Genomic DNA, 14,921 nt, shown 5'->3' with positions numbered 1-14,921 from the left:
AATTGCGTCTATCTTAATTTGGGCATCTTTGTTAACTAGTTGATGATATGAAAGGATATCTATTTTTTAACTCTTGTTTTCCTTATAATTTCTTTGGTTGGGTTCTTTCGATGCTCCATTGGCCATCTCGCAGATGTTGTCAGACAGAGAATCCAGGACAGTGTTCTTCCCTTTGAATGGTAACTCTGTACAACAAGCAAATTGCCCGGACAATTTACGAATGAAACATTTAAGTAAATACAATTCGGAATAGGAACTACGGACTAGGATCACTGGAGTATCTCTTATGACTGTGAACTCAATCGGGGAGGACAAGGATAAACGAGAAAGAAAACTCTGTTTTCTCTCTTCATGTATAAATCAAACAATAAGCCTTGCTCTCCCCTCATTATCTGGCCTTTACAGCGTGGGCATTGTCCTCTGCGCTTTTCTGCTCTCTCTCCAGCCTCGAGTTCCCGAGAGAGCTCCGCTCGTCGAGCCAGCTGATAATGTCAGCAAACACGATGTCGATGTTGCTGGGCGGCTCTCCATAGAGCAAACCATGCCACATTCCGGGGTACATCTTGAATGTCTTGTCCTCGCTCGAGGCCACCTTGTGGAGGAGCTGGCTCACTGCCTTGTCCGTCACTCTGTCCTCTCCTCCATGCAGGACCAGGAATGGCAACGAAACCTGTTAAGATTCATCGAAAGAAGCCGGTGAGTAAAATGCTTTTTCTCATCATAAATCCAGTAAGTAGATGATGAAATTGGAGAGAATAACATACCTCGTCGAGTCTCTTCTCCAAGTCCATGCTGACCGTCATCAGTTCGTGGCCAGTTCTCAGGCGAGGCCGTCCCTTATAGCAATATGGGTTTGCTCTTATCTGTTCCCTGACCTCGGGCTCTTTGAATGCGAGGTCTATTATGTCATCGGTCGGGATTATTTTCCAAGTTGGAATGATTCTGCACAGTTGGGTTAGGACTGTAATCACCATGGGATGAGGTCTCATGTCCTCTGCAATCTGAAACCCAAAGAATAAATAAGAACTTTCTATATATCCCTTATGCATTAAATTGTAAATAAATAGAAGGTTGAAGGTAAGAAGAAAACCCAACTAAGAAGATGAATTCTTATGTAATGTAAAGTCTAATTGATCTCCTTCTAGACCCATACAGTTTCTTGGATGCCTTCAAATCTTCCAAGATCTTTCAAGACTTAATAACAAATTAAGCAAGCCCCCCTCAATCACTACGTCATTTGAATATCTTATCCCCAGGACTTGACTTTTTTCTAGGGATGCTAAAAGAAAACGTGACGATCGACATGTCTATTAAGATGGAAGCTTCAAGACTAGGAAAAGTCAAATGTTGGGGAGGTTTTTTTTCTGATGTAGCAAACATTGTGGTTAGCCCCCAGCCTAAGCCCCTGAAATGAAAATGACATTTCAAGCTGGAACCTAATCTGGTTCCGTCTGGGCTTAGCCTAATCTCGTCCTTGTCGGTTAAAATGGTCCAGTTTGTTTGTTAACAAAGAAAAGGACAAGTCACTCTGAAGGGGTTAACCCTTGCAAAATCCCCGTCCTTGAACCGGTCAATCGACCAACGAAGCCCGGACAGAGAATGTTCATCTTCATTTTGTCAGCAGTTCTGTTTTTTTTTTCTTTGGTTCCCACTCAAAGGAAAAAGCAGAATAATCAGAGGCACAAAACACACCTTACACATGGGGGCGACCAAGACAGCACCGTCCCAGAAGTCCGGCTTCTTCCGGTGTAGGAGGAGGGCCATCGCTCCGCCCATCGACTCTCCCATCAAATATCTCATCTTCCCCTTATTCTCTCTCTTCTCTGCAAAAACCATAACAAGATCAAAAAAGTCAACCCCAGAATAGTCAAAGAGTGGATGAATGAATAAATCGTGAAACTTCCTTTAACGAGAGAGGAAGGTAGAGGGTAGAAGACAGAAACTGACCACAGATGCTGGTGAAGTGATTGGAGCAGTCGTCCACCACGTCGTCGAAGCTGTTGATGAGCCCCTGCATCCCGTCCGACTTCCCATGGCCTTCGTAGTCGATCCCATACACGGTGAAGCCTGCCTTCGCCAGCCGGATCGCCGTGCCTGAATACCGATACGATTCATTTAGTTGTCTGATTCATTCCACCTGTGCCAGATATAAACTGACAAATTAAAAAGGAAATATGCTCACTGTTCATGGTGATGCTGCACTCCATGGCATAACCGTGGCAGATAAAGATCAAAGCTTTCGGTTCGCCGCTGGGAACCCATCGGCAGGTGAAAAGCTTCAACCCTCTAGAATTGAGGACATATTCCTCTTCATAGCTCACGTCTGCGATTTGATTCGCCTGAATTCAGATGAAAACAAACGTAAGAGAAGGGAAGATCCAAAGCATCAGATGAAGGATGAGAATCGAGGGTCAATAAAGGAGGAAAGGGATCTCACCATGCGCTCGAGCAAATCCCCAGGAAGTCTGAGAAATTATTAAAAATCTGAGGTGCGGAAAGAATGATTCGGATAGGATATAAGAGAAAGGAGAGGAAAAAGGAAGGTGAGGATGGACAGCAATATACGAAGATCCGAATGAGAAATCTACGCAAGACAGAAGAGAACACTTTGCATGGGGAGGCTCTTACCTTCATGCTTCTCCTCCTTATATGCGTCCTCATAGTTAATACATATGCCCTACCCCAAAATAAATTTTAAAAAAACCCACTAATTATTTAAATTAAGTGGGGCCCAGTTGTTTGTTGTTAGCACTCTATTTTCCAACTTGGACGACAAGAAGTGGCCTTTGAATTAGCATGACAGGATCAGGTGTGGTTTTCTCATGAAGCATAAAGAGTAAACCCTAAAGAAAAATAGATACTTAAAGGGAATGGAGAGGAGAAACAGATCATGAGAAGGGGTTGGATGCCCAACAATCCCAAGATTTTTAGCTGTGAATTTGGCATTTTTTCTTGATTTGATAGGTGATACACACGTCACATGAGGAAAAACAAAAGGAATTCGTTTGATAATTGAGGTTAGTAAATTTTGTTAGCCAAAAAAAAAAAAAAAGAAAGAAAAAGAAAATGGGAAGAGTAATTTCAAACTTGATGGTGAGTTTAGATCTTTAGCCGAATATTTCACATAAAAATAAGGATAAGTTATCTATGCGGAGGCCATAGAAATATCTCTAACTTCGATAATATTGAATCATACTTTTAGGTACCGGGAGTAGATATAGATGTTTGAATTTAAGAGTGAATAGACAAAGATCGTTTTTGGACTTGTGAAAAATCCATAAGACTAGAAGATTCCAATTTTATTTCATTTTCATATGGGCTTTTCCACGAGATCATTGCCCTTCTTCGGGTGCCCAACTTGCAATAGTGGACTCTTGTGATATATTATCGATTCAGGAGGATTTATTAGCAATTGGGTCAACGGGTCGAAATTGTCCACTTTGGTCCCCACGTGGCCAACTCATTTAATGAGTTCAAAATTGCCGGGGCCAATTTCGACCAAATAAAGACCACCAAGTCTAGAATAAATAAAGAAAGATTGTTATGAGGGGATTAGTCATTATCCAAAAAATCAGTCGATGCTCGATCATATCCCTTATTTCCTGTTTCATGGAAAATTATCTTATTAGTTATAAATTTATAATGCGAATATTCCGATCAATTTTCTTCGGACCTGGTGGAATATCTTGTAGGCCGGACAATCGATGATGACTGAACCGCCATTTCAGCAATCCAGGCCGAATCCGCCATTTCCGAGATTTATTGTGAAAGTCGACCTGAATGATTGCATTGACATTTCACTCCTTCAAGGTGGGGGGAGGGTCAAATTAATAGATTGAAAAGTAGGGCTACATTGGTACCCGTACAAGAGGTTTTATAGACTGATTATGTAATTTCCTCTCCAGTTTCGTTGTTTAATCATGAATTTCCTCCTTAACAGTTGTTCCTCAAATCATTTGCTATGCAACTTAACAAAAAGATTTGTAATTAGGTAATGCATTATTTCGTTGGCTATTACGTGTAATTAGTGCTTTGAAAATCTCATTGACGTGTCACTCGAGTTGCAACCCAAGTTGATAGAGTTGGCAATTGCGCTAATTGATGGCGATCCTCTCTTTTTCTTCTGCTCTTTTTCCATGTTTTCGTTTTACTCATCCGTCACGTGCACGGGAAACACGCACGTGGGGCCCCGCTGAACGGCCCTACATGTATTGTACACCCGACGAGCTCGGGGTCAAACGCGCAAGTCGGCGGGGTTGGACGGCAGCTTTGACTTGGCACGAGCTCCTACCCCTACGCGGGAGGGGAAAAAAGACCCGACCTGGCCTTCCTTTTGCTCTGTGGAACCAAAAAAGAAGATACAAGTTTAGCAACAACGTTGTGATTTCTAGATTGATCTTGCTTAGAGCATACTTGAAAGAGTGAACGGTTATCGGGTTGATCCCTATCCCACCTTCCTCTCTCTCTCAAGCATGCACCGGTGGCGTGGATGTGATCGTGATGGAGCCGCAGTGCGAACGCGAGTGGTAATAGATGTGGTGCGGGGATACGGGAAAGCGGCGGTGCACAAGATTGCCCAAGTTGCATACGTCGAGGTACGGGAGAGCTGGCCCGGACACCACCTGACCACCGAAAGAATAAAGTTTTACATAAATAGCAGTGACCATATGATGTTATTTATATTGCCGTCAGTCGGTTTATCAACATACATAATACACATATTGATATGACAAAGCCCACATCCAGCGAGAGATACTACAAGGGTTGGGACTCGTCCCAGCTCCAACGTACCATTACATTGGAGCTTAGCACATTAAATTTGATTGACATGGTTGGCTTGGACCGTCTTGTGTGTCGTTTCTACTGATGTAAATGATCATTCGGCCAGCATTTCCACACATGTAGAGGCTCAAAAGTGGGGGAGTGGGCTCCTTTTGGCTTTTGCTTCGTCACTGTGCAGAAGAGCATTCTGGACCAAGGACAAGTGCTGAACATATGATTTATTGTTGTAGTCACATGGACGGGATTCTCCCAATCATTTGACAACAAACGCTCCACGAGATTCTGGTATAACATACTGTCTAACGCAAAACCTTCCTCCTCATTGGAATGATTCTCTGCTCGGTATAATTCCTAAGTGCCAAGGAGCCGGGACCATTCGATTAGATGGACCAATTGACCTGTGTAAGACTTTGCATGAAGTGATCAAGGAGATTATGGTTAATAGGCTCGTACCTTTTCTGGATGACCTCATTGGGGCCTTACCAAGCTGGTTTTTCCCCCCCAGAAGAAGTAGCCACGATAATGCTGTCATCGTTAAGGATTCGTCCACATGATGCAGAATATGAAAGTTAAGGAAGGCTGTTCTGCCATAAAGATAGATCTTGAAGAGGCTAATGATGGGTTTGAATGAGATCACACCTGAGAAACCTTAGTTCATTCCCTGACATACGGGTTGACTTGTCATGAAGTCCGTCTCATCTGCATCTGCTATAACTCTTTCAAACGGTGGCGTGAGTAATCCTTTTGAACCTAGTCGTGGTATTAATCAGGGTGACGATCCAATGTCGTCTTATCTGTTTATTCTCTGTGTAGACATTTTGAGTCAAAATCGTTGAAGAAGCCCGCTATAGTGGTGATTGGAATGTCACGACCTAAAAATGGAAAACCTTAGGTTAACGGATTATCGGATTAACTAAAGTAACTAATATAATTCGGACCCTCCCAAGTCCTACCGAATCGCAACTTAAGTTCAGTTCATGCAAAATTTATTTAATCGGAACCGCCACTAATCATTTACAGTAAATTGATTATAAACCTAAATAAAATATCGGGAGAAATATCTTAGTTCTGCGAACTAGAGAAAATGAGTCAGGAGACTTGGTTACATTAATTGAAAAAATTAATGGCCTTTCGGTATCAAATTTCGTGAAAAATTCCTTTTGATTGATGATGTGAATTGAATGATCTAGAAAAACGAAATGGACCATGTGATACACGAAAATCATGAGATTTTTGTATTTTTCGAATAAAATGGTGATTATTATGAAAACAAGCCATAAAGTGCAATAATATCCAATTTTAATTAAGAAAATAATTTTTCAAAGTCTTAACTTATATTAAATGTTATTTGTGATATAAAAATGGACTCTTGACATGATTGAATATAGAAAAACGAGGGTTATTTACATGAATTAAATTGAAGCAAATGATGAACAAAAATAAACAAAATGCTCATAATATACCCGATTTAATTCCGATAAATTCACTTATACCCAAAGATTAGGGTTAGAGTAGAATTTTATCCTCTACATACTCTTAGATTCAAGTCGGTATACGGATAAAGGTAAAGAATAACATCATCCCTTAATACAAATGGCGGATTACAAAATTCTATACTAAATTATAACCCCATTCTATAAGATCATGGCTAGGAAAATGCAATTTAATTTGCGAAGGGTCTAGGCACAAGGGAGCATATATTATGGGCATGTTTATTTATAATTGTACAAACTATATATAATATTAAAATAATCAAACAAACATGACCGGACAAGCAAGAAAATGGACAATTTTATTTTAATTTTCGAAAATATATGTGGGATGGTCGAAATTGTGAAAGTGGGGTCCATCTTTCCTCATCCAAGGTTCTATTTTGATTTTGAGAAATTATCCCTTAAGATTTGAAAGGTATTTTCAGATAATTCTCAAAATTTTGGATAATTATCCAATCCAATAAAATCTTATCCTCAAATTAAATAAACTCAGACAATTCATAAGGGATAAGGCAATTCAACTAGCAATCCAACCAACTCATATGTTAAAGATAATCATCGAGATCAAAAAGTTTATTCATGACATATTAGATATTATCCAAATAAAGCATTCAAAAATCAGATAAAATGTAATTAAGCTCAATCAATATCCATAACATGATATAGCATTAAATAGCCACAAGATAGGACAATTCAACCAACCATGGATAGAAACCAAAACAAAGATCATCCATAACCATTATGAGCAATTCAGCCAAGAGATGATATGTGCCGAAAATCACCTTTGATTCCCAAAAATTAATCTTTTTTCAACCCATTCAATTCGATCCAAAATTGTTGAACATAACTTGAGAAAAGATATCTTCCAATCAAATTAATCGATTCTCAAAATTGTGCATGAAATTCAACTAATTCCATAATCAAATCGAGCTTGTTTGAAAAAGTCGTAGTTTTATACCATGAAGGCCAATTTTCGATTCTTACTAAAAAAACGTAAACTCAATTGTTCATCAAAGAACGAACTATTTTTGGTATGCTAAATCATAAATCTTTTCAAGCAACTCCAGGTCAAAGCACAACGTAGAGCGACCGGCGACATTAACATGGTTGATTAAAGGCAATACAACAAGCAACATCTAAAAAAGCTTGAACTTGGAGAATCAATTAAGGATTCATTTGTTTGGTCCAAGAAAGAGCTAAATTTTCTGCTTTTAATTTGCAAATCCTTTATGTTCATTGAGGTGCAAGAACATATATGCATGTTACCAATTTAACAAGACTTGGATTACAATCAAAAGGTGAAAAATTTATACCTTTTCCAAGCAAATTTCTGCACTCTGCTTACCGTGCCAAAACAACTCTTTTTAATCCGAATTCGCTACTGATTGAGCTCAAAATCTTTGAGCTTCTTGCACCAAGCAAACAACCACGTCAGATCTCAAATAAGAATAGAAATGCAAGCCGTTTTAACACCGAACAGGAGTTGATCCGAGACCGATTAGTGGACTAGACCCGCTGGGCAATTTAGGCGGACGAGTGGGCTGATTGAGTGATTCCGGGGGCTGCTCTCGGCCACACTGGGACCGGAACGTGATGCATGGCGGCCGGTGAGGTCTCGTGACACCGAGGCTGTGTGGTAGCGCAAGTTGGAGGAGACGGCAGACATGAACGGAGCTCGACGAGGCGCAGCTTGCTCGGCTTGGGGGGTTCTTGGCCAGCACTCGGGTGAGAGCTCGGAAGGGGATTGTCTTGACCTTGGGGGAGATAATCAAACCCTTGAACTACTCGAGAAGCTCTCTACTTTCTGCTCTTAGGCTTGGCTGAAAATTTCAATGTGCATGAATGAGAGTGCTTCGAGTGAAGGCTTGCTTATATAGACTTCAATCTACCAATCCTAGTAGGAGTAGGAATTGTCAATGACCATTGGATTGATTATCCTAGCTAGAGTAGGATTTAATAATGGCCATTAGATTATTAGAGTTCACATCCGTAGAACTCTCGCTAAAGTAGGAATCCCAAATCAATTAAACTCTCAATTAATTTGAATTTTGAAGAGTCATACCCAATTAAAACTCTCCGAAATTTCAGTCACATAGGGGTGACAATGATCATGGCCAAAGATGGTAGCTCTTATGGGCTTGTGCTGCAATCCCGAGCTTGGCTTGGGCCTCAATTAATTAAATGGGTAATTAATTAAAGATCCCGCATAATTACAAGAGCTAAAATGGGTTGATTTGAATTCAAAATTAGGTTTAAACCCATTGAAATTCAGCACATTCATGATACCCCCTTGGCCGAATTTTCCCGACCAAATTATGGGCTCGTCTCAAATTTTCGAGATCAATCGAGGCTTTTTCCAAATAATAGATGTTTAATTAAAAGCCTCAATTATATAATTAAACTTGAATAGACTGAATTGAGCTTGAAAATAGGTCCAAATGCTCTTGTCAATTTTCGGCACACCCTCGTGACATTAGTCAGAAAATCTCGGACTAAGTTTGGTCCAACCGCCCGTCAAATTTAAGCTCAATTGCTTCATCTTTGGCCTGGATACAAATGATAATTCGTGACCGACAGAAATTAAAACATGCAATCTTGAGGAATTAATTTTTAGTGAGAACTAAGACTAGTTCTCATTTTGTACAAAATGAATGATTTAAAGAAAATCAAATTTAGGTGTCAACATGTAAAGCTTTCAAAAGCTTCCATAAGTGGGCTTGCTTTCTCACATCTGTTCTTTGCTTGACGCCTTTTTCTCGTTTGGGGAAGCTTCGAAGAGGGTTGTGAGAAGATTGCTGATATCCTTAGTATCTATTGTGATGCCTTGTGTAACCTTGATTAACATATTCTATGGCGACCTAAAAATTCTTAGGTTAATGGATTGTTAAGTTATTAACCTAGTTTGAGCACTCCTAAGCTCGTACCAAATCACTACTTAGTGTTGACTCTTAGCATGCAAATGATTTTAATTTGGAGTCGTCATTAATCAATTTACGGTAGGTTGATAAGACACTTAAACAAAGTATCGGAAGAAATACTTTAGTTCTACGAAGCATAAATTAATAAGTTTGGAGATTTGGTTATGCTAATATTTTGAGTAGCATCCCTTTGGTACCTTTTCAATTTTAAAGAAAACATTTAAGCAAGCAGCTTGGATTAATTTTAATTTGAAGTCCTAACTTAGCCATGACAATCAATAGTGCGGCGTGCCTATACGTTCCATCTTGAGTGTTTGGAGTCACAAAAATCTCGTGTTTAGATCTTTGTAATTCTTTTGTTTGATTGAGATATTGTCTCGCAACGATTTGTGATCACTAAGCTATTTGTGAGTTTTTGGGTGTGATTGGGGGTGAAGAAACATGAGAGTGATTGAATGATTTGAATATGATTGTAATATCCGTTGTATTGCTTAATCTATAAAAAGTCTACACTTGCTCCCCATGGAGGAGGTCCAATGTCGCTTGATTCTTCATATGTGAAAATTTGTGTTTATTACATCTGGACACGTGGCATACATCAGCTATTACTGTTGGATCCGGATTGTTTGTTCCAAAAGCTTGTCCTTGGCTTGTTCAACTATCACTTATTGCATATATAGCTCCCGATGGATACTATACATAAGGGTTTAGAGTGGATATTGGTCCTCCCACATTCAAGTTTTTTCCATGCCTTTTGTGAATAACAGATCAATTTACTCCTAACAAATTCCTTCCCAATTTCCCACTCAATTACAATAAGTTTTGAGAGCTCATGTCGGCAGCACTTTTGCTCCATAACAGTATGATGCTTTGGAACTCGTGATTACACAAGACAAAAGCGGTTGTTAAACATTAATACGGGACATTTTCTACGGAATACTATATTCGTATTCGCGACGAGCCATCAATACCTTGAATTGCCAGCCACATGATACTTTTAAAAGTAAACCTATGTTCCTTAAACCTTGAATTAGCCAACCGGCAAAGAGTCAAAAGATCCAACAAATCACATTGTCGACAAGTTTGAGATTTTGGGTATTGTGAAAATCCTCTATGTTTGAGATTTTATATTGAGATAATGATTTGGGCATGTGCTGAGATAATGTGTTCTTTGTTTTACTCAGAATGGATTAATGCGAAACTTATTCTAGATTATACAACTAGATTCGAATCTCGAATCTTGAAACTAATTCTGTGACTGCTCTGCTTCGTGGACGTCCAGTCATTGAAAGATCGAATTGATTTCATTTCGTCCCTCAGAATTTTAAAGGCACGGACTAGGACCGACAATCTCTTTGACACGAATTTGCTTCGTCTATGGGAATGGATATTAATAACCTCTAAAACACTAGAAATGCAAAACAAAATCAATTCCGTAGCATGTTCAACAAAGGAACAACAATTGGGATCTTCTTCAATAGATAACAAGAGATTGACGTGCAACTGCAAGAGAAAACAAATCCCCTCCTCCATGAACGAACCTGCATAAAGGCTGAACCCTCCCCATTTAGTCTCTAGGGTTTCACAGTCGCCGAAGCAGAGCGGTCACAGGTCCTCCGATCACAGAAATGGATGAGAGACGACGCCCGTTCTTGCGACTTGAACTTGCCTTCCGTCTTGAAATTGAATCGTGACAGCCAAGGCCGATCTGCTGAGGCAGAAGTCGAAGGACAAGAAAGAAAACTCTGTTTTCTCTCTTCATGTATAGATCAAACAATTAGCCTCGCTCTTCCCCCCACTATTTGGCCTTTACAGAGTGGGCATCGTCCTCCGCGCTTTTCTGTTCTCTCTCCAGCCTCGAGTTCCCGAGAGCGCTCCGCTCGTCGAGCCAGCTGATAATGTCGGCAAACACGATGTCGATGTTGCTGGGAGGCTCTCCGTAGAGCAGACCGTGCCACATCCCGGGGTACAGCTTGAACGTCTTGTCCTCGCTCGAGGCCACCTCGTGGAGGAGCTGGCTCACCGCCTTGTCCGTCACTTTGTCCTCACCTCCATGCAGGACCAGGAACGGCAACGAAACCTGTTTAAGTAAGATTCATTGTGAGTAAAATGATTTTTTTCTCATCATAAATCCCAGTAAGTAGATGATGAAATTGGAGAGAAACAGCATTACCTCGTCGAGTCTCTTCTCCAAGTCCATGCTGACCGTCATTAGTTCGTGGCCAGTTCTCAGGCGAGGCCGTCCCTTATAGCAATATGGGTTTGCTCTTATCTGTTCCCTGACCTCGGGCTCTTTGAAAGCTAGGTCGATTATGTCATCGGTCGGGATTATTTTCCAAGTTGGAATGACTCTGCACAGTTGGGTTAGGATAGTAATCACCATGGGATGAGGTCTCACGTTCTCTGCAATCTGAAACTCAAAGAATAAATAAATAAATAAGTAAAGTGAATGAATGAATTTCTCAATATCTATACATCCCTCATGCATTAAATTTTCAAAAAAATAGATAGTTGAAGGTAAGAAGAAAACCCAACTAAGAAGATGAATTCTTATGTAATGCAAAAGTCTACTTGATCTCCTTCGATTCTTCCAAGTTCCATTAATTTATAGGGCTTTTAACCTAATTGAGCAAGCCAAGTCCCAATCAACTATCCCATTAGATTAGGTGATTATCGTATCCCAGGAGTTGACTTTTTCTGATGTAGCAACATGTAGCCCTAGCCTAAGCCCTGAAAAAGACATTTCAGCTGGAACCTGACGGTTCGTTCTGGCTTAAAGTACCTTGTAATAAGCACAATTTATCATCTTATGAACTCATCACCATCGAGTTTGTTAACAAAGAAAAGCCCGGACAGAAATATTCATTTTCTTTTGTCAGCAGTTCTGTTTTTGACTTTTGTTACAGCTGGAGTTCCACAGAAACACAAATATTTTCCGACAAAAAAAGAAAAATAATTGCCATTGTCTGGATTGGAACGGAAGAAAAGTCAAAAAAATGAGAAGAGACACAGCAGATGTCTTGGAGTGGATCCATCTTTGACCCGCCATGGTTTTTTCTACCAAAAGGAACCGAGGACACGACAAGAAAACAGGATAAAAAAAAAAAAATGATGGAAAATGAAAAATTTGAAGGAAAAAAGCAGAGAAATCAGGGGGGGCACACGCACACCTTACACATGGGGGCGACCAAGACAGCACCGTCCCAGAAATCCGGTTTCTTCCGGTGTAAGAGGAGGGCCATCGCTCCTCCCATCGACTCTCCCATCAAATATCTCATCTTCCCCTTATTCTCTCTCTTCTCTGCAAAAAACATTCGCAAGCTCAAAAAAGTCAACCCCAGAATAGCCAAAGGATGGATGAATGAATGAATCATGAAACTTCCTTTAACGAGAGAGGAAGGTAGAGGGTAGAAGACAGAAACTGACCACAGATGCTGGTGAAGTGATTGGAGCAGTCGTCCACCACGTCGTCGAAGCTGTTGACGAGCCCCTGCATCCCGTCCGACTTCCCGTGGCCTTCGTAGTCGATCCCGTACACCGCGAAGCCTGCCTTCGCCAGCCGGATAGCCGTGCCTGAATAATACCGATACGATTCATTTAGTTGTCTGATTCAATCCACCTCTGCCAGATATAAACCGACAAATTAAAAAGAAAATATGCTCACTGTTCATGGTGATGCTGCACTCCATGGCATAACCGTGGCAGATAAAGATCAAAGCTTTCAGTTCGCCGCTGGGAAGCCATCTGCAGGTGAAAAGCTTCAACCCTCTAGAATTGAGGACATATTCCTCTTCATAGCTCACGTCTGCGATTTGATTCGCCTGAATTCAGATGAAAACAAACGTAAGAGAAGGGAAGATCCAAAGCATCAGATGAAGGATGAGAATCGAGGGTCAATAAAGGAGGAAAGCGATCTCACCATTCGCTCGAGCAAATCCCCAGGAAGTCTGAGAAATTATTAAAAATCTGAGGTGTGGAAAGAATGATTCGGACAGGATATAAGAGAAAGGAGAGGAAAAAGGAAGGTGAGGATAGACAGCAATATACGAAGATCCGAATGAGAAATCTACGCAAGACAGAAGAGAATACTTTGCATGGGGAGGCTCTATAATGGGAGGCTCTCTATCTTCACGCTTCTCCTTCTTATATGAGTCCTCATAGTTAAAAGGTATGCCCTACCAAAAAAATAAAAGAAAAAAAAATCAACTAAATCTGAAATTAAGTGGGGCCCAGTTGTTTATTATTAGCACTCTATTTTCCAACTTGGACTATGCCTTTTCGAGTCACCAAAGCAAAAGAACATCAAGATGGTAAAGTAAAGAGTAAACCCTAGAGAAAAATAGACACTTAAAGGGAATGGAGAGGAGAAGAAGATCATGAGGAGGGGCTTGGATGCCCGAGAATCCCAAGATTTTTAGCTGTGATTCTCGTCGTTCTTCTTAATTTGCCAGGTGATACAGGCGCTACATGCATGCTATATGAAAAAAAAAAAAAAAATTCGTTTGGCAATTAAGGCGAGTGAATATTTTTAGCCAAAATATATATAAAAAAAGAATGAGGAGAGCGACTTGAAAATATTTCGCATAAAAGGAAAATAAATTAACTACGAAAAGAAATATCTGTAATTTCGAGAATCTTGGATCAAATATAGATGTGTAGACTCGTAAATAATCCATGAGACTCGACGATTTCAAGTTTATTGCATTTTATATTGGCTTTCCATGAGATCATTGCCCAACTTGCAATAGTGGACTCTTGTGATATATTAATTCGGGAGGATTTATTAGCAATCGGGTCAACCCAACGGGTTGAAATTGTCCACATTGGCGGCCCTCGGGTTCGGGCCACTCGTGGGGCTTCCTTCGTGGGTCCCCACGTGGCCAACTCATTTAATGAGTTTAAAATTGCCGGATCAAATCTGGACCAAATAAAGACCACCAAGTCTAGATTAAATAAAGAAAGATGATCCAAAAAATCAGTCGACTACCGATCTTATCCCTTATTTCTCGTTTCACAAAAAAAAAAAAAAAATTATCTTATCAGCCATGCCTTTATAATACGAATATCAATTCAGACTTATCGTTTTTAATCTTTCAATATAGTTCTAAGCTTCCGTGCGAAATTCAAATATAATTCGATCAATTTTATCCGGACATAGCAGAGTGGCCATGACTGAACCGCCATTTTAGGAATCTAGGATGAATCGTCATTTCGGCGATTTTCTGCGAAAATCGACCTGGATGACTACATTGAAATTTCGTTTCGACGTGAATGATTAAATTGAGAAGATTGAAAAGTTTAGGATTATATCGGCATTTGCGCGAGAGAGCAAAGTTGCAACCCAGTTGATAAGAGTTGGCCGTTGGGCAATCGATGGTGATCCTCTGTTTTTCTTCTGCTCTTCTTCCGTGTTTTCGTTTCGATCACCTATCACGTGCTGGGGAAAACACGCACGTGGGCCCCGCTGAGCAGCCCTACATGTATTGCACACCTGTTGAGCTCGGGTCCAACGTGCAAGTCGGCTGGGGTAGACGGCAGCTTTGACTTGGCACGGGGATGGTAAAATGACCCCACCTGCCCTTCTTTTTGCTCGCGGGCTAAGAAGAAAGAAGCAGGCAAATCGCTCTAGGTTAAAATAAAAACCTACCTCAATTAACTTTTCTAAAACTATTATTGCAGATCGACATCGGAGGTAGCCCAAACCTAGGCTGTGATGCTTCCCGTTGAG

At 40.5% G+C, this 14,921-nt stretch overlaps 2 protein-coding genes across 2 annotated transcripts; both read right to left on the bottom strand.

Annotated features, from left to right (window-relative positions):
- Nucleotides 1-213: 213 nt before the first annotated feature.
- LOC115726554 (caffeoylshikimate esterase-like) lies at nucleotides 214-2,601 on the bottom strand. Its single transcript, XM_030656476.2, has 6 exons — nucleotides 2,438-2,601; nucleotides 2,183-2,339; nucleotides 1,948-2,094; nucleotides 1,693-1,823; nucleotides 765-1,001; nucleotides 214-670 (listed from the first exon to the last, which is right to left on the bottom strand). The coding sequence occupies exons 1-6, from the start codon at nucleotides 2,438-2,440 to the stop codon at nucleotides 389-391; spliced, it is 957 nt and encodes a 318-aa protein (XP_030512336.1). The 5' UTR covers nucleotides 2,441-2,601; the 3' UTR covers nucleotides 214-388.
- Nucleotides 214-13,284, bottom strand: LOC115726550 (caffeoylshikimate esterase-like). Its single transcript, XM_030656466.2, has 7 exons — nucleotides 13,113-13,284; nucleotides 12,858-13,014; nucleotides 12,620-12,766; nucleotides 12,364-12,494; nucleotides 11,367-11,603; nucleotides 10,962-11,273; nucleotides 214-359 (listed from the first exon to the last, which is right to left on the bottom strand). The coding sequence occupies exons 1-6, from the start codon at nucleotides 13,113-13,115 to the stop codon at nucleotides 10,992-10,994; spliced, it is 957 nt and encodes a 318-aa protein (XP_030512326.1). The 5' UTR covers nucleotides 13,116-13,284; the 3' UTR covers nucleotides 214-359; nucleotides 10,962-10,991.
- Between the last annotated feature and the right edge of the window lie 1,637 nt (nucleotides 13,285-14,921).

The sequence above is a fragment of the Rhodamnia argentea genome, chromosome 8 (genome assembly GCF_020921035.1).
Source record: "Rhodamnia argentea isolate NSW1041297 chromosome 8, ASM2092103v1, whole genome shotgun sequence".
Classification (NCBI taxonomy): Eukaryota; Viridiplantae; Streptophyta; class Magnoliopsida; order Myrtales; family Myrtaceae; genus Rhodamnia; species Rhodamnia argentea.
This window is presented reverse-complemented; position numbering and strand designations above follow the sequence as displayed.